Source organism: Phoenix dactylifera, chromosome 3 (assembly GCF_051530095.1).
Source record: "Phoenix dactylifera cultivar Ajwa chromosome 3, Ajwa_hap1_PhDact_Kaust_v1.1, whole genome shotgun sequence".
Lineage (NCBI taxonomy): Eukaryota > Viridiplantae > Streptophyta > Magnoliopsida > Arecales > Arecaceae > Phoenix > Phoenix dactylifera.
This window is the reverse complement of record NC_143192.1, coordinates 54,450,074-54,470,002: the sequence shown is the minus strand read 5'-3', so window position 1 is coordinate 54,470,002 and position 19,929 is coordinate 54,450,074. Positions and strand designations below refer to the sequence as shown.

The following is a 19,929-nucleotide window of genomic DNA, read 5'->3' as shown; positions in this document are numbered from 1 at the left end:
CAAGGAGGAGAGATGTGATCCCGGATGAAACGCCTAGAGCGGAGTTCCGCCGGGGAGACCCTCCTTGTTGATCCCAGATGAAACGGCTAGTTGGCTGAAGTTGTAAGGGGAGCGCCTCCCCTTTCCTTCGACAGGAGTCTCTCAGTCATATGCCAAGGAGGAGGTCCGCGATCCATGGCAACCTGCAGCTCCGGCTTGGCAAATTCCATCGTACCTGCACCTGTATTTATAGCCAAGCTGCGGCCCCCTGGTAGTTCCGATACGGGTGGCTCCAATAAATGCAGGCGCACTGAATCCGGAGCCGTTCCGGCTCCCGAGGCGTATCTCCCCGCGATTTCCTAAGCGTCATTCTCCTTAAATCGCATTCTTTGTGTAGGACGATCCGGGTGACGTATACCCCTAGGTCCACGTGTCTCCGCTCGCGCCCAGGCCGCATCCTCCTCGAAGAACCCGCGTATCGCGGCCGCTCAACTAACACTCCTCACCAGCAGCAACTGGCGATCCGATTTCCCAGGTAACGCATTAATTAGCGTTTAATACCCTTCTCGTGTTCCCCCCAGGCAACGCTTGGAGGAGAGGAGAAACACGGTCGCGGCTGGGCACAGAGAAACCCCGATGGGCGGCGAGCGACAAGTGGCCGACCAACGAGTGGAATGTCCCGAGGCTCGGCCCGACCAACGAGTGGAATCTCCCGAGGCTCGGCCCTCGGATGCCTGGCTAACCCGATGATCATCCCGGGAGCAGACTAGCCGGAAGCCCCGACCGGTCGCCTCGGCTTGCGCCAGCCTTGGCCGACCAACGAGTGGAATCTCCCGAGGCTCGGCCCTCGGATGCCTGGCTAACCCGATGATCATCCCGGGAGCAGACTAGCCGGAAGCCCCGACCGGTCGCCTCGGCTTACGCCAGCCTTGGCCGACCAACGAGCGGAATTTCCCTGAGGCTTGACAACCCTCAGATGCCTGGCTAACCCGATGATCATCCCGGGAGCAGACTAGCCGGAAGCCCCGACCGGTCGCCTCGGCTTGCGCCAGCCTAGGCCGACCAACGAGTGGAATCTCCCGAGGCTCGGCCCTCGGATGCCTGGCTAACCCGATGATCATCCCGGGAGCAGACTAGCCGGAAGCCCCGACCGGTCGCCTCGGCTTGCGCCAGCCTTGGCCGACCAACGAGCGGAATTTCCCTGAGGCTTGACAACCCTCAGATGCCTGGCTAACCCGATGATCATCCCGGGAGCAGACTAGCCGGAAGCCCCGACCGGTCGCCTCGGCTTGCGCCAGCCTTGGCCGACCAGCGAGCGGAAGAATTTCCTGAGGCCTAACCCTCGGATGCCTGGCTTAGCGCCGGAAGAATTTCCTGAGGACTAACCCTCGGATGCCTGGCCTAGCGCCGGAAGAGTTGCCTGAGGCCTAACCCTCGGATGCCTGGCTCAGCGCCGGAAGAGTTTCCTGAGGCCTAACCCTCGGATGCCTGGCTTAGCGCCGGAAGAATTTCCTGAGGCCTAACCCTCGGATGCCTGGCTTAGCGCCGGAAGAGTTTCCTGAGGCCTAACCCTCGGATGCCTGGCCTAGCGCCGGAAGAGTTTCCTGAGGCCTAACCCTCGGATGCCTGGCTCAGCGCCGGAAGAGTTTCCTGAGGCCTAACCCTCGGATGCCTGGCTTAGCGCCGGAAGAATTTCCTGAGGCCTAACCCTCGGATGCCTGGCTTAGCGCCGGAAGAATTTCCTGAGGCCTAACCCTCGGATGCCTGGCTTAGCGCCGGAAGAGTTTCCTGAGGTTTAACCCTCGGATGCCTGGCCTAGCGCCGGAAGAACTTCGGGAATCAAAAGTCAGCAAGAAGCAACCAAGAGCTAAAAAAAAAAAAAAGAGGACGAGGGCGAGATGAAGAAATATTCAACGTGCATTAATTTTCAGGGCAGAGGCCCATACAATTGGGCAAAACGCCGACATACAAAAATAAAAAAGACAATAAAAGGTACAAGAGGTCAGCTTGGAGGAACTCCCGGGTCGGGAACGCCGGGCTCGTCCGCGGGAGGTAGGGAAGCAGCAGGAGAACCAGCAGGCGATGGCGCCGGAGAGGAGTCCAGGAGGGAGATCTCGCTCAGGTCAACTTCGGGATACTTAGCCGACACCCTTGCCAGGCCCTCCTCGAAGCCCAAGGTGAAGGCTTCGGCCCCCGCGTCCGACGCGTCATGGACAAACTCGTCAGACTGGCGATAGGTCCGCACTGCCTCCGACATATCATGGGCGAACTCGGCGGACTGGCGATAAGCCTCTACCGCCTGACGCCCGATTTCCGCCCTCTTCTCGGCCAGCTCCGCCTCAGCTCGCTCCATAATCTGAGCCTTGGCCTCCAAGACCTTCGCCACAATCCGGCCTTCGGCCTCAGAGGAGACCCTCAGCAGATCAGCCTGAGCCTCTTTATGCTTCGCCTCGGTAGCAACCCGAGCGGCCTCGGCTTCCTTCAGGCGCGAACGGAGCTCTTGGACGTCCGTGCATGACTTCTCCAGGGCCGACTCCAGTTCGCCTAGTTTGGCTTCAAAAGAGCGGATTCGGTCGCAGGCGTTGTCGGCAGACCGCTGGGCCTTCTCCCACCGCTCTCGATAGTCCGCGATCTTCCGGGACTGCTTTTCAGCCCGTTCCTCCGCCTTCTTGACCCTGCTTTCGAGGCCCGAGGCGGCTTTGAGTTGCTCCCGAGCCTCTGACAGTTGCTCCTCCAGGGCGGCGAAGCCGAGTGCCCGCTCTTCGGCCTCCCGGAGCCTCGCCTCGAGGTCCCCGGTCGTCCTGCCTGCCGCAGCCCGGCCTCCCTCTTCCATTGCTTTCAGCCGGTCCTCGGCCTTCGCCAAAAGCCCCGCCTGTTCCTTGTAGCACTCCTCCAGACGGATCATGTACTGGGCGAGCTAAGAAATAGGAAAAATAAGGGAGTCAGGCGGAGAACAACAGAGCCAATAAATGGTGAAAGACGGCCAGAAGAACACTCACCGACATGAGACAGACGCAGCTGGCGGCCCCAACGTCAGAGACATCCAACTCCCGGACCCGCCGACGGTCCTTCTCCAGCAACACTGTTTCGATGAGATTTCGGGCGCCATCGGTAGTGAAGGCAGACCCCGATTTCTCCCCGGAGCCGGATGGTGGTTCTGCAGCCTTACCCTTATCCATCGCCTGGGGAAGAGTCCGGCTGATCGCGCTCGGGGCGGGGGTCGCCCCAGGAATTGATAGGGTCCCGCTCGGCCGGGGCCTCGGCGCGTCCCTCCTCGAGTCATCAGGAGCCGACCGAGTCGAAGGCCGGGTCGGGGACCGATCACGTCCGACCCGTCCGTCTTGAGCAGGCTCAGGTGGCACCTCCGGAGTAGCGGCAACCTTACCACCGGAGGGCTGATACAGCGTCAGCTGCCGGTCGGTGCCCACGACATCTCCCTGACCGGTGGGCCCGGACTCGTCGGTCGGCATCGGAGGTATCTCCTTACGGGACTTCTTCGCCGGTGGGGCCCCGCTCGGAAGAGCTCGTTTCCTCCTCCGGACTGCTTCCAGCAGGGACGCCCTACCAACAGCCTTCGACTTCACCGACCGCATGACGTCGTCGACCTCTGCAAGAAGGACGGGATGGTCAGGGACTGAGAAACCGAAAGGAAGAAGGAACGAAAGAGAAGAAAAGAGCTAAAGAAACGATGGCGGACTCACGGTCGGTGGGGACCGAGCTCAAACCGACGTTCACCAAGGTATCCTCAGAAATAAGGCGGCCCACCGGGGGAAGCTGGCCCTCGGCGACCAACCCCTTCAAGGCGGCGACGCCCTCGGATTCCTCCCTCGACAACTTCGACAGGCCAATTGGGGACTTCACCGGCGTCCCCCAGATTGCCCTGATTTTCCAGGAGGGGTCTGCATCAACGAAAAAGAAGCGCTCCTTCCAGTGGTGAATGGAGGTGGGACCCTCCTTGACAAGGCCGCACCCTCGCCGCGCTGCGAAGCACCACCACCCTTTGTCCTGGGGGTGGCCGCTCAGGCCGTAGAGCTCCCAGAAAACGTTCAAGGTGGCGGGAATCGCATGCAAGCGACAGAGAACCTGGAAGACCGTCAGAGCACGCCACGAGTTCGGCACCAGTTGCGTCGGTGCCATTCCTAAACCCCGGAGCACCTGTAAGACTAGGTCTGAAGGGGGAAAGCGGAACCCGGCCTGGAGAATGCCCTCATTGATGGCGATCTTCCCTCGAGGAGGATGAGACATCCTCTCCTCAGGCCCTGGGAGCGTGACATTGCAGGCCTCGGGAAGGTGGTACCGAGCCACAAATCCGTCTAAGTCCTCGGCGACCAGTTTTGACTTGATGCTATCTGCTCCCACTTCGCCCATCCCTAATGGCCAATCTACGGTCAGGACGGGGTCAAGAAGGAGGGAAAGGCCGGAACGACTGGGGTGCACTAGTACAAAAAGAAAAAGTATGAAGAGCTCAAAGTAGAAGAGTGGGAAACTCACTTGAAGAGGAGGAAGAACGGCTCCGAGAGCGTCAAAGGAAAAGCAAGCGAACGTTTCGGCGGCAACAATGGTAGCGCAAAGGAGAAACTCGAAAATGTCCGTAAAGAAGAAGACGGACGGGGGAGGGCCCCCGATTAAATAGGCGAAAGGGCAAGTGACACCTCGATGACGCCAGAAGACGCCTGGCCGCCGAAGGGTCGCTCGCACCCCAAAGGCGAATCGACACCATTAAGGAAGGATGTCCGCCGAAATCCTCAGGTTGCCAGGTCAGCAGCAACCGCCATACGCCATAAAGAAGGCGGGAAGCTTGAAGCGCGCGCGCCTCTCCGAAGGATGGCGGCAATCTCGAAACATCACTCCCTTCACCTGTTCCCCTTCTGGTTCCAGGCTCGGAAGTGGGGGGCTACTGTTATGGGGGAATTGAGCCGCCATGCCCCACGTGATCGGCACGCGTATCCAGGAAAGCTACAGCTGCCCTATGATCCAGCACTCCGACTCCGAGTCGGACCTCCTCGGCTCCGCAGCCCGACCCCGGGTCGGCTGCCCTATGATCCAGCACTCCGACCCCGAGTCGGACCTCCTCGGCTTCGCAGCCCGACCCCGGGTCGGCTGCCCTATGATCCAGCATTCCGACCCCGAGTCGGAGATCTTTTGATAACGACAGGCTATTCTCCAGAGGCACGCCGCGGCCTCCTGCTCCACTACTCCCTGCAACGGCTGTACCCGATGCTGCCCACGATCTCCTGTATCAACCATACAAAGCGGAGCTCCACTACGCCCTGCCATGACCGTACCCAGCGCTGCTCCACGACGCCCCGTAACGGCCATGTCAGTGGCCATTCTATCGTGCCCCACGACGACAAACCCCCCTGAGAGACCTCCCAGCCAGGTATATATGCGGCTGGGGGGAGAAGGGGGGGTAAGCAATACCTCCCAGAGCACTCTCTCCCACTTGTGATTATCATCTCTCCTCCTCCAATCTCCTCTGACTTGACCGTCGGAGGGCCATCACCACCCTGGTGGTGGTGCAAGGCTTGTTTGCAGGTTCCTTGGCGGAAGGTGGAGCGCAACCAGCACCAACCAAGACAGCTCAGGCGGAACCCCGTTCACACCGTCGTGTCAATCGTTCTCGGTTTGGACCACCAGCAACAAGAATGATATACATTCAAAAAATTCATTTAAAAAAATTAAAATTTGACCAAAACTTGCATTTGCATGTGTATCCTTATAAAGCTTTTTTTTGTACATCTATCTGTAAGAATATTTCAGTTATTTTAAATTTAAATCGTTTATTTTTTAGCAGCATTAGATAGTATGGATACACATATAAAAAAGAAAAAAAAAGATATACATGTAAAATAAGTAATTTATGAAGATATACATACAAATAGTAATTTTATGAAAATATTCATATAATTTTAAATATTTTGGAGAGTATATATGAAAAAAAAACCTCTAAAATTAATTGAATATATTTATTTTTTAGACTTATTTAATAAAGCTATTCGATGGCCTCCCTGCGTGTCCGACAAAAACATCCCTCCATATATCCCCTCTATAATACGCACCCTACAAATACGCATCATTTGGCCGACTTTGTAGTGTTAGCGGCAATTCAAGAAAATGTGTAGTAGAAACAGAAAAATAGAGTTTTTTTCTAAATTTAATAGGTTGTTAATAGCAGATGCTTATGGATTTGATTTTGTAAGAGTTTTAGGTCTGATTTTTCCCCCCTCTCAATGTAACAAAGAAAACAACCACCTCTATAAGTCTCTATATAACTCGTTATGAAACTCCTTCTAATCACTAATTTGTACTCTTTTGCATGCACTCTTTCTTTTCAATGCATAACTCTTCTAAGGAATTTAAAAAAAAAAGAATAAACCCTCCTTTAATCACTAGTTTGCTCTCTTTGGCATGCACTCTCTTTCTTTTCAATGCATAACTCTTTTGGCTCCAGACAAGGCTCCGGGACCAGATGGGTTTTCCCCGTTCTTCTTTCGACGATATTGGGGTATTATTCAGACAGCGGTGGTTGAGGCCATTCAGTGCTTCTTCTCCCAGGCGGTGATGCCAGGGGATTGGAAGGCTACCTTCATCACGCTCATTCCGAAGCGTCAGGAGGCGGCCGAGCCCTGCCACTTCAGACCCATTAGCTTGTGCACTACCTTGTATAAGGTTGTGGCCAGAATTATGGTTCGGAGGATGAAGCCCCTTCTGCCTGGCATCATCAGTCAGGAGCAGGGGGCGTTTATAGCTGGCAGAAACATTTCCCATAATGTTCTGCTGGCTCAGGAGATGATGTGGGACCTTCAGCGAGCATCGAAGCGACATAGCCTGATGGCTATTAAACTGGATATGGAGAGAGCTTATGACAGGATCAGATGGAGATTTCTTCAGCAGACACTGGAGGCGTACGGATTCCATAGGCAGTGGATCGACTGGGTGCTGGGGTGTGTCAGGGGGCCAAAGTTTTCGACTTTGGTCAATGGCACACCTTTTCCTTTCTTTGAGTCTACTATGGGGCTGCATCAGGGATGCCCTTTATCTCCTTACTTGTTTATTCTTTGTGCTGATATTTTGTCTCGTGATTTGCAGAGGGTGTGTGCCCGTAGGGAGTTGGAGGCCTATGTTCCCGCCCCGGGGGCTAGTCCTCTTTCCCACTTACTCTTCGCTGACGATTGTCTTCTCTTGGCCAGGGCGCGGGTTTCTGATGCACGGGTCCTTCGTAGGGTGGTAGCAGATTACTGTATGGCGTCGGGCCAGAGAGTCAACTTCCAAAAGTCAGCTGTCCGCTTCAGTCCGAGTACGGAGAGCAGGGTCAGACAGGAGATTCGGAGGATTTTGCAGATTCCTGAGCAGGAGGAGACATTGACCTACCTGGGAGTTCCCATCACAGGCCGCAGATTACGAGTGGCAGAGTGTTCCAGCCTGGTGCAGCAGGTGGAGAGCAGGTTGGAGGGATGGAGAGCAGTTTCCCTATCTATGATGGGGAGACTGACTTTGATCAGATCAGTGTTGGGGTCCATGCCAGTTTATCTCATGGCCAACACTGTGGTTCCGAAGACGACCTTACTGAGGATCGAGCGACTGTTGCGGTGCTTCCTGTGGGGGTCACATGGCGGAGGCCGCGGGGTGCATCTGGTAACCTGGGAGCACGTATGCCGGCCTACCAGCGAGGGCGGTCTCGGGGTGCAGTCCCTGCTGGAGCGTCGCGAGGCCTTCATAGCTCGGCATGCAGCTCGGTTCCTGCTAGAGCCACACGGGCTGTGGAGTCAGGTGATGGCTGCCAGATATGGACGTGACGGCTCAGAGGTGGCATGGAGTGGGCGGCGAGTCTCCTTCATGTGGCGTGAGATTGGGAGGTATGTGCCGACGGTGTCGGCAAATACCAGGTGGATAGTAGGCGATGGGTGGAGTATTGATGTGACTGTGGACCCATGGGTGGACACTGTCCCACTGAGGTGCTGGCCGACCATGATTGATGCTGCGGCGGCGGAGGGACTGCGGGTTTTTGATCTTCTGGCCCCAGGAGAGTCAGCATGGGATGATGCCAGGTTACGTCAGCTGTTTGGGGGACATCTAGCTGAGAGGATCCGGTCTCTTCCGGTGCCAGGCTATGGGGGGCCTGATGTTAGGGTTTGGGGCACTTCCTGCCGATCCAGGGTCCGACTGGGAGATCTCGCCGGTGTTATCCAGCAGGAGCATGAGCCAGGACCGGACTACACTTGGATCTGGAGGTCAGGGCTTCACCCGAGGGCTGCACTCTTCCTATGGAAGGTGGCGTGGGACCGTCTCCCGACGAGAGCAGCGCTGAGTAGGCGAGGATGTGAGATCCCTGCGGAGTGCGGGACATGCAGTGTGGAGGAGTCGGTCGATCACGTGCTTTTCCAGTGTACGTGGGCGAGGTCGGCATGGCAGTGGGCAGGGTTCCCGCAGGAGGTCTGGCATGGGAGGCCTCAGTTTTTACAGACGATGCAGCAGTGGTTGGCCCGCCCTCGGACATGTCAGGAGGCTATTCGAGCGACTTGCACAGCACATCAGATCTGGCTGGCAAGGAACGCTCGTACCCTCGGTGAGCGCAGGGTGTCACCGAGGTTCGTGGTGGAGCTAGCGCGCGTTCAGGCATTGGAGATCAGATCCTCTTCAGATGGACCTCTGATAGCTCGGGACACCTGGGGTTCTCTTTCTGCTTCGGCAGCTTCTCAGATGGTGTTCTTCACCTGGGAACCCCCACCCCCGAGTTTCCTCAAGGTCAATTTCGATGGATCGGTTTTGGATGGAGGCGCGCGAGGTGGTGCGGGCTTTGTGATACGGGACCCGCACTCTAGAGTCGTGGCAGCAGGGGGCTGTCAGCTGTTCGGCACGTCGGTCCCCGGGGCAGAGTTACGAGCTGCCTGGGCCGGTCTTCGATATGCGAGGCAGGCTTTGCAGGCTGGCTCGATTGTTTTGGAGGGCGACTCAGCCACTGTCATCAGTTGGATTCAGAAGGGGCTGAGGGGTGAGGGCTCAGACCACCCCTTGGTTCGGGACATAGGGATGATGTGTGGGGTTGGGGTGGCCATTCAGGCCAAGTATGTATTTCGAGAAGCCAATGGGGCAGCCGACTGGGTGGCTGCCTTCGCGGCTCATCATTCAGGATACACCCTGTGGGTGGGGGAGGGGGAGCTGCCTCTGGCTCTCCGTGAGTTAGTATTTTTTAACTTTATTGGATGTATTCGTACACGTTTTGTATGAAAACCCGCTTTTAGAAAAAAAAAAAAAAAAAGAAAGGAGGAAAAAGTGATTGCGCTCTCTCTCTCTCTCTCTCTCTCTCTCTCTCTCTCTCTCTCTCTCTCTCTCTCTGTGTGTGTGTGTGTGTGTGTGAATGAAAACCCTATAATTCCTTCCCTCCTAATTTGAATTCGAACTCCATGTCCGTGTCCTTCAGGAGAAGGATTTATCAGCTTTCCAGAGACTGCAACTCCATCTCCCATCTCAAACAACTTCTCACGCAAATCATCCAATCCCACGCCTCCAACCATGCTTCCTCTCTCGCCGCGCTCCTCTCCTTCTCGGCCACCTCTCCCCACGGCGACTTGCGTTTCGCCTCCTTGCTCTTCACCCATTTACCCAATCCCAACTCTTTCGCCTACAACTGTATGATGCAAGGCCTCGTCGATGCCCGCCTACCAGACCAAGCATTCCTCCTTTACCTCCGAATGAATCGGGAGAGTTTGGCCCCGGACAACTTCACCTTCCCCTTTGTCCTCAAAGCTTGCTCGCTTCTGTCGGCCGTGAGCACCGGCAAAGCCATCCATGCAAGGATTCTGCAGCTCGGGTTTTCCTTCGACCCCTACATCCAGAGTGGATTGGTACGAATGTACTCGGAGTTTGACGAGGTCGGGACCGCTCGTCACTTGTTTGATGGAATCCCGGAGAGAGATGTGGTTCTTTGGAATTCAATGATCGGGGGGTACGTCAAGTGTGGGAATTTAGATTCGGCTCGCGAGTTGTTTGAAGAGATGCCTGCTAAAAATGTCGGCACATATAACGCACTGATCGGAGGCCATGTGAAGTTTGGATGCATGGATGATGCTTCTAGATTGTTTGAGGAAATGCCTGAGAGGGATGTTGTGTCATGGAACACGATGGTCGGTGCTCATGCAAGAGCCAGCTCTGTGGCAGTTGCAAGGGAGCTTTTTGATCGTGCACCGCAGAAGAATGTCGCTACATGGAGCGCAATCATTTCGGGGTTTGCACAGAGTAGTCGATTTGTCGACGCTCTCGACGTGTTCAAAGACATGCTAGTCAAGGGACCAAGGCCTGACCAATCTATCTTGGTGAGTGTTTTATCATGTTGTGCGCACCTCGGGGCTCTAGAGCAAGGAATATGGATTCATGGCTATATCGATAGGCAAGGGATTGAGGTGGATGACTTGCTTGGTTCATCTCTCATAGACATGTACTCCAAGTGTGGGATGCTACAAGGGGCGATATCAGTGTTCGATAAATTACAGAAAAGAGAAGTCTGCTCATGGACTTCAATGATTCATGGGTTAGCCATATATGGGCATGCCCATCAAGCATTAGAAGCATTTGAAGAGATGGAGAGATTCAAAATTATACCCAATGCTGTTACATTCATAGCCATCCTCAGCGCTTGTTCTCATACAGGAATGGTAGCCAAAGGACGTGAAATTTTTCATCGGATGCATCAAGTTTATGGAATTATCCCGACGATAGAGCATTATACTTGCATGGTTGATCTTCTAAGCAGAGGAAACCATATAGAAGAAGCTCGAGACCTCATCAAGTCAATGCCGATGAAACCGGATGTGTTCGTGTGGGGTGCATTGCTCGGAGGTCTAAGGATACATGGCCAACATGGCCTGATCTATGAACAAGAGTTGGGTAGAGAGATTGTGAAGTTGGAGCCGAGGGACAGTGGGGCATACATGCTAGTGTCAAACATTTATGCATCAATTGACCAGTGGGATGATGCTGTAAGGACGAGGAGGATGATGGAGAGGTTTGGAATTAAGAAGAACCCAGGGTGTAGCTTGATTGAGGTGGATGGTGAGGTTCATGAGTTCTTAGCTGGTGAACGATCAAATACAAAGTCTGAACAAGTGTATGAGATGTTGGATCAGATATATAAAGTAATAAAGATGGATACTCTGTTATGAACTTGTTGAGTTTGGTTTTGTGGGTTCAGGTGCCAACTAAATAAGCTGATCATGGCCTACATTTGTCTGCGTAATTATTTTGTTTTGCCAAATATTATGTCGGAACCTACACCTGTTAAAGCTTAAAAATACTCAGACAGACATGAATGGGTTTGCTAGTTTAGCATAGGTTCCAGACAATCCCATGAGGGCATGGTTGGAGATTCAGTTTGTAGGGCCAAGAAAAAGATCAGGGTGGATAAAACTGAAGAAGAAATTTTGCATGCTTTTCCTGTTTCAGAGTATAAGAACCATGTTTGGTCAAAAAGATGAAAAAAGCTATAAGAATCACAGTAAAGTAGATTCCTAATGTTGGCATAAGGTTACAGTCTTCAACCATTCCTCGAAAAATATGAACATTATGATTCAATTTCAGATCAAACACAAAAATACTAAAGATTTGGATTCTGAACTTTAGCTATGTGTCCTTATAGTTTTTTGTTTTAAGTTTATAGACTTATGATAGAAGGATGCCATCATTTTAATAGACAAAAAATAAGTGGCAAATTTTGATTTTATCTTATTTTATAGTTCACTTCATAGATTAGCATTGGCTACACAGTAAGGATTAGCTTTCTCCTAACAACAAATAATGCAGGCTGATGCAATCTCACAAGCTTGCCTCCTGTTCCATCATGTGCAATTTGGTGCAAGCCACTTTATGCTATAAACCACCCTCATATCATCTAGAATAAGCTTTTGGACGATGCCGCTCGTGTTTGCTCAAAAAAGAGAATTTTTCTGTGGTGGTGAACCATAAACTACATTCTATTTGCTGAAGTTGAGGCATATCTTGGACTGAGAACATCTCATCAGCAATTTGAATTGCTTTTTTTTTTTTTCATATATGAATTATGCATTAATATCATAACCTTTCTAATAGGAGAAGGCACCTTATCATATTAACAATACATTTTAAGATTCATGAATCTCAAGTTTGCATTATGAACGATATCATAGTGTACTGCAGACTAATTATCCTGAAAGAAGCCAATGACACCCCCAAGTCCCAACAGAGAGATGATTCTCCATGGAACTTCTAAAGAAACACAGTACTCTCGAAAGGCTGCTTAAAATTCCTCGGCACTCTTCCAACATTTTTGCCATTGTTGTTGTCACCATGTCCGCGGAATGAGTTCTCTCCATTCTTCTTTTTCTTGGAAAGAAGATAGTCTTTCTCCCAAAAAATTGTTGCATCGAAACAATTCCATATTATCAAAAAGGTTTACGCCCCCGTCTGCATGGGGCACGTGAGACACCCAGTGCCCACATGGGAGCCACATGAGGGAAGAATACGGGACTTTCCTGCCAGATATTGTCCGGTTCCGGGGCTTCACGCAAGCGTCCTTCATCCCTCCACGGTTTTATTTTTTACCCAAAATGCGTCTGCAGGATTTGGAGACACCCGCCTTATATGCCCAGGCTCTGGATAATCCTTTTAAGAAGGACAAAGCCGTGAGGGGAATATTGCCCATTAAGAGCTGCATACGACACGCGTCGCGCGATACGTACGCACTTTTTCTAAGCGGACAATATCTCTGGTCGGAATGCAGTTACTTTTCCGCTCTAATAGACGGTAATAAAGATTATTTTATTTTCTTTTTCAAAAACAAAGGTGTCAAGAAGACATTGAATCCAATGAACATTTTTCATGCCGAAGGACATAGATTTTTCTTGCTAGTTATAATTAGTCTAAAATGACAACAGAATAAGGTGTAAAGACTTACCTTGATAATGAAGCTATTTGATAATAAGGTTTGTCTTCGCTAGACTAACGATGTGCAATGCTAGGGGCTATCAGATTGACTGCTTTGTTAAAATAGGAAATTGCGTCATTCTAGATGAAAAGATAAAACCTTAGTTGATGACTAATTATCGCCATTGATTATGATGTAATTAATACTTGCTATATTCTCTTAATAAAGATTACTTTATTTTCTTTTTCCAAGCGGTAGGATCGTCGTGCACAAAAATGTCGAGGGGACATTGAATCTGATAAACCTTTTTTATGCCGAAGGATGCATATATTTTTTGCATCGGCCATAATTATTGTAAAATGACAATAACAAAACCCAAATACTTACCTTAATTATGAAGCCATTTTATTTATATTGACTAACGATGTGCATTGCTGGTGGCTATTAGATCGATTGCTCTATTATAATTAAAAATTTCGTCCTTCTAAATAAAAAAATAAAACCTTATTTGATAATTAATTATCACCAGTGATTATGATGCAATTATTGCCAACTCTACTCTCCGCAAACCCCTACTTTAAGAATTTTGGAATTTTCTAAAAAATCTAATTTATCAATTTCTTCGAATATTACTATTCACCATCCAAGGCCTTATGGTCCATAATATTTACCCTTTGTAAAACTTTTGTCGATTAATTCTTCTTGAAATATTTATAATAAATTGCACCACCTCTTGCTGCCCAATGTAATTGTAAAAAAGCGACATACATATTTCATATTGCACGATAGGTTGCACCAGATCAAGTTCAGAGTATGCCCACCGCCGATTGAGTGGGCCCCACCCAACTGAACGGTCGAGATGGGAGCACACCGAATTTGGTTGGACCCGAGGAACACTCACTCGACCTACCCCGTCATAAATCATTCTCCAATAGAGAGGGGCGTTTTGGTCATTTACGAAAGAGGAGTAATCCGAGGTAGCGAGCCCATACGGCTCCCACCGCACCCCCAACCGCGGTCCCGACACGTGGCGCAATCACACCCCCTTGGAACACCATCACGTTCGGGGGCACCGACATCCCACCGTCTTCCAGATTCTCCTCTTTTCCGCTCCCCACGCGTGCATCCGTCCATAGAGTTAGAATGACCATTTTGCCCTTGATGCAGACTTGGGTCCCCCACTCCAAATTGAGAAGCCAATTGCCGTCGTCGCTATCTCCATTCGCTGGAATTTTCTAGGGTACCAAACCGGCCCGATGGCCTGCCCTTATTTACGAAACTGCCCTCTCCCACCGTTTCAAGTGATCCCGCCGGACCCCACCACCAGCGAGCGTCCGATCTCCATCAGTCCATCAGACGGATACCATTCACCTAACAGATCCACATCGGCGAATGTAAAGAAAATGACCAGAATACCCCGCATTCTTGATCTTTTTAGCAATCAAAAAAATTTCTTAGAAAAGTATCACACCATTAATAGGTGCCATTCAATGACATGCAGACAACCAATCACATGATGCCACGCGCAAGGTTCATGGGTGAGCATGGAAGTTTACTACTATTTTCATGCGGTTGCAAAAATAAATTAGGTAAAAAATGAAGGTTGTTTTCGTCAATTCAACAATAGTGAGATGGCAATCTAGATATTGTTCTAAACAGTAGGGACATAATTTAATGTCCCTCACTATATATATACAGCTCTACCTCTTCCTCTGGAAATCCTCTCCTCTCAAATCTCCTGCCCCTCTTTTTCTGCTCTCCCTCCCTCCCTCCCTCTCTTTCTCGCCTCTCTCTTTCCTCCTCCGGTCTCCGGTCGCGAGCTTCGTCCGTTTGCCGTCAAAACGGCGGGTGGCGGATCCCGATCATCCTCTTTTCACCTTCTCCCATCGCCTGCCTTTTGTCCTGGCTTTTTACAATTTTACCCCTGAGCTTTTCGTCTTTTCACACCCTAATCCCATCTGGTTTGGTCTTTGTCGTCTTTTTCGGTTTTTTTTTTTTTTTTGATATCTCTCTCGCCGTTCCTCGTAAAATTATTTTGGCTCGCACGTGCTGACGTGGCGGGAGGAGCAGGAGAGCAGGGATGTCGTGCGACGCGCGTCCTGGATCGACACTTGGGGCGTCCAGGAAGCGAAAGGACCGGGAGTGGTCCGACGCGCTTCGGATCCAGGTGCCACACAAAGCCGAGCCGAACTCCTCGGCGGCGGCTCACGCGGCTCCGTCGAGCAACCGGCTTCTAGCCGGTTACCTGGCCCACGAGTTCCTCACCAAAGGGACTCTCTTCGGCCAGCGGTGGGAGCCGGTCCGGTCCGAACCGGAGAAGAGCGTGGAGACGGTTCGACCTGCGGCCCGGGACGAGCCGAACCCGGCCAAGCCGCAGAGGGCGTACGTGGAGGTGTCGCACTTGCTGAAGATGGAAGGTGTCCAAGTTCCGGGAGTCGTCAACCCGACGCAGCTGGCTCGGTGGCTCCGGATGTGAGGAAGGAGGAGGGTCCGCGGGGCACCACACCGTTTCCAGACGTTACGTGGCGTGGATCTCCTGGTGATCGGACGGCGTTCGACTCGTGTACTAATTTAAAAAAGAAACAAAATCTTCGGCCGCCGCCGCCGCCGCCGCTGCTGCGCTCGCTGCATGCATGAGTCTCGAGGTGGTGGTAAGTGAACCGAGACCCAAAAAATCGAAGGAAAAGAAAGAAGAGAGGGAAAAAAAAGGGCTCCGGAAAGAAATGGAGCTTCCCCTTTTTCTTTCTTTCTCCGCTCTGAAAACTAGCTTTTTAATTTGTTTGTTTGGCATGATATTTATGGTAGAATGGTGATTATTGTTTAAGTTTGCATTAGTGAATCTTTTGGTGTCTCAGATGTGCTCTTAGTAATAATCTGTTATATCTTTTTCTGATAGAAAATAATATTTGTCTAAGATAGTATTAAGATGCATGCATGCAAAATAAAACCTGGAGTGAATAATGTTATTTTCCTCTTGCACTCGAGCTGCATCTGCGTAACATATGAGACGTGAATTTGTGAAAATCTCGACATATGCGATGCGTGTGGTATTCATGAGTTATGTAAGAAACTAAGAATATGTGTTTCATGGGTGGATATGATCCTGTCAACCGATGAATATATTTGCAACATATTTGATCACAAGTCTTTCTTTTTTAAAAAAAGAATTTATATACTTTTTTATAGTAATCACTTGTTAAGCGATTGTGTGTGTGTGTGTGTATGGTGAGTTAAGAGATGATCAGGTGAAAAGATGAATTCGTCTAATGGAGGCAAAGGATAGAGTTTACACCATAACAGTAAATATTCAAATAATAATTAGAAGAGTTAATTAATCTTATTGGGGCATTTCGGATCATTCTTTCCATGGATCCTCTCTCAAGCATAGGGGACTGCATATATTGTTCTTAATAGAAAGGAGGATAACCCTGTCATGCCAATGCTTATAAATTTGGGTTTGGATCTTCTACAACACATGTTTTGCACCGCAAAGAGCTATAAAGCCTTAAATAGCTGCCACATTATTGATTTCGGAGATGGACAGCTATTTCTCGTGTCGAGAATTCAATCAATTATGCTCGATGCCAAAAACAGCATGCACTCAAAACAAGCGGCAACCATCTGTCTCCAATATAGATGATGTGGCAGCTATATCCAAAGCGGTGCATCTCTTGCACCATAGAGGATTTCGACTCTATAGAACTATCTTCTTCTTCTTTTTTTTTTTTTTTTTTTTTTTTTTTTTTTTGCGATGGATGTTGCTGGTTATTTGCTTAAATCCTTGGTAATGGCATGAAACTAATGCCATCGGATTGAGTATGGTCCACGTTTTTGTAAACCTTAAACAATTTTGATCGAGTTAGAGGTCTGAATTTTATATTTCATGCACTGCCATTGAAGGATTGGATTAAATCCAGATTTGAATAATAAAAATATATTAAAATAAACTCTTCAAAAAAGCCTTTGAGTTGGGTTGAGGTATGTTAAAGACCGCACACTTCCCAAAATGTGTTGGTTTCATTTCGGTGTGGGCTAGATCCATGTTCCCACCAAGTGCCAAAAATATATATTGAATACAAACTAAACTCATCTATGGTTTCAATAGTTTATAAATAAAATAACCAATTATATACTATAAAAATTAAATCATGAACAACAAATACTTTGATAGTTAACTATATATAATAAATGATCCGACTAAAAGTTGAAAAAAATGCATTTGATTTATTGCCAAATACAAATACCAAATATGTTCCAAAACTTGGTTATAGATGTAAGAAATACCGGGAACTAACACCAATTTTGAATTATCTTCTCCAAAGTATAGTCCTAAACCAAGAGAAATGAAGAAAAGAAATTCCTGCAGCAAATCTCAATTAGTTTAGAATTAAGACTTAGTTGAATTGAATCACTGAAAGCTGGGTACTTATGACTTGGGTCCGAGTTCCTCTTACACAACCTTAAAATTTATTAGCTCAATACATTAGGTGGGAAGAATTTTTTTTTTTTTTGCAGAAAATCATCTAATTTTAGCAATATGACAAGGCGAGGAAGAAAGAAATTTTAAATTAAGTGGGAAGAAATCGCAACAATATCAGCTCAATAAATTAGGTGGGAATTAGCGGAAAGTCATCTAATGATTTTAAATAAACAACATGATCAGGCCCATAAATACATGTTTGATTGGTTTATAGAAGCTCGTTTATATTACAACAGTTATTCTAATGATTCACAGTGGAAACATAAAATAATGCCCCATGGCTGGAAATTTCCAAGAATATTTGGTGCCTATAATGGTGATCACAAAAAAAAAATAATAATAATCCTCTGAAGTATACTCAGGTGGGGTGCAATTCCAATTGAAATTGATGAACTTAACCACACTTTTGTTCATGGCATCAGTTCATGGTATTGTCCTCGGCGTCTTCGGCTCGCCAGCCACCGCTTTTTGGATCGTTTGTTTGGGCGATCACCACGCGGCTTACACTGTTTGCTTCGATTTGCTTCCATAAATACCTTGCCGGCGGCTTTGATGCATGGTTTTAAATATGGCAGAAATCTTGGGTGGATTACCCTCTCTTTCTTTTAAGAAAACTAATTGATGACAAGATGCATCGATCAAGGACCAGCCCTACATGCATACGTTATCAGATACTTGAAAAGTTGCACTGCAAACCAATAGGGATCGATCTCTCCAGCAAGTTTCAAGTACTAAGATCCCATTTTCAAATTAAAAAGCAGAAATGAAAGAAAGAATTGACAAGAAGTTGGTAGTCTAAGTTGCCACAAGTTTAATTCTTCTTATGAATAATAATTTATTAGCTATCAGGACAAGAAAAGAAATCTTGACTCTCTCTCTCTCTCGCAAAACATGGGAAAGTTTGATCACTGATTCAACATTAAGTTCGCGCAGTTTAAACATTAAGTTCTCTCAAATCTCAAGTCAGAGCATGCACACAAGAAGCCAACATTGTAGTGTTACAAACTTAACTTTTTTTATTGACTTTACTATGCTAGCTAGGGATAATTTAAATGAAACAATGTGGCCCTTTCATCTTTTTGTTGTGGAAAAATTTGAAAAAATACAAACCATCCTAAATTGAATACTTGAATTAGTTGATCCTTTGTTTGACCCCTTGATTTTTAATGTGACTTAGTGGTGCGGTCAACATATTAGACCCTGCAACCAGTCTTGTTCTAGATTGCTTTACACATTCTAAGACAAAAGAAGCAGCAAATAAAATTATTTATTTGCACATACGTATGCTGAAAAACTATAACGGAAAAATTTCTTATGCCAATCTTGCAACTTATATGCAAAAATATAATTACCTTATCAGCAGCCACATTGACCTTTTCCCTCACAACTTCGACCGTCTTCTTTACATCTCGGGGTGTATCTTTCTTGTTCTTATGATGAGTCTTTCAGGTCTCCCTCTTTATACTCCATGAGACTACCACCACTCCAGGATCTAGAGAGGATGCACATAGCTTTATAACCATGCATATGGAAATATTATTTTTGTGTTTTGAACTCAGGACACTCAGGTCGTACTGAAGCAATCTAGTTGTTGCATTAAGGCCTGCCTTCTCCCTTATTAAAAAAAATATAGAGAAAGAAAAAGGAAAAGAAAGATTTAAGCAATCATCAAGCAATCAAACCATATAAGAATTAGTCTTCCGCTAATAAATGAGTGTTTGAAACCAATGAAGAATTTGAACTTGTGATAACTTCAAGGACCTCATAGCCGTGGTGGCAGGGACTCTAAGAGGCTCCACGTTCTTCTAGCTGTGGATTGGCCAAGGTGGCGGAGCTCGGGGAAGACTGCCGAAGCAATGAGAAGAAAGGGAAGGGAAAGCGACTGAATAGGGACTTCATTGCACCATTTATATAGACGAGGAAGACAGTTTCTATTCATGGGAAATGTCTCTCTTGGCATGCCATGTGAGTAAGCTACGAAATGAAATGAGAAGGGAGAGAGAACCAAACAAATCAAAATAAAATTAATAAAAAAACCAAACCATATATTTTTGAAACTCTTGATAAGATTCCTAATCATTTCGGACTAATAAATGATATTTTTTAATGCTATGGGTCCCAAAATTGGCACAAAGAAAAAATCCCTGCACAGCTGGCATGTCATGTATCAGGAGGGGATTAATGCAATTAACTAGATTACCACAACATTCAGGCGTCATGCTCTAAGCACGAACCCTATTAAGAGATGTGGACCAAAAGTTTTTTTCCCTCTATTCTTTTTTTTTTTGTTTCAAAGGTTGGATCTCAAAGTCTTTTCAACCTTTTCCTCGACCTCTTCCATGCACTAGTTCAGCTGAACTAATACGTTTATTAGTTTATGATAAATTGGATCATCCACATTTTCTACATCAATTAAGAATAAGTTATTGAAAAAAAAAGAAAGACAATAGTCTTATCAATAACTTATCATTACTTATTCTTATCAGTAACTAACGCACTTTGAATCATGACCCCTCTTCTTCCCTTCTTGGTGCAAAGATAGGAACCAATCACCATCAGTTTGAGAAGAGAATTT

The 19,929-nt window shown here is 48.1% G+C and overlaps 1 protein-coding gene and 1 pseudogene across 2 annotated transcripts; both read left to right on the top strand.

Moving 5' to 3' along the window:
• Window positions 1–9,263: 9,263 nt before the first annotated feature.
• Window positions 9,264–11,139, top strand: LOC103716273 (pentatricopeptide repeat-containing protein At3g29230 pseudogene; annotated as a pseudogene). Its single transcript, XR_015976768.2, has one exon. The product of XR_015976768.2 is annotated as a pentatricopeptide repeat-containing protein At3g29230 pseudogene (transcript).
• A 3,675-nt stretch (window positions 11,140–14,814) lies between these two features.
• LOC103716259 (uncharacterized) lies at window positions 14,815–15,487 on the top strand. The gene has a single exon (XM_026808173.3). The coding sequence runs from the start codon at window positions 14,955–14,957 to the stop codon at window positions 15,348–15,350; it is 396 nt and encodes a 131-aa protein (XP_026663974.1). The 5' UTR covers window positions 14,815–14,954; the 3' UTR covers window positions 15,351–15,487.
• The last annotated feature ends 4,442 nt before the right edge of the window (window positions 15,488–19,929 follow it).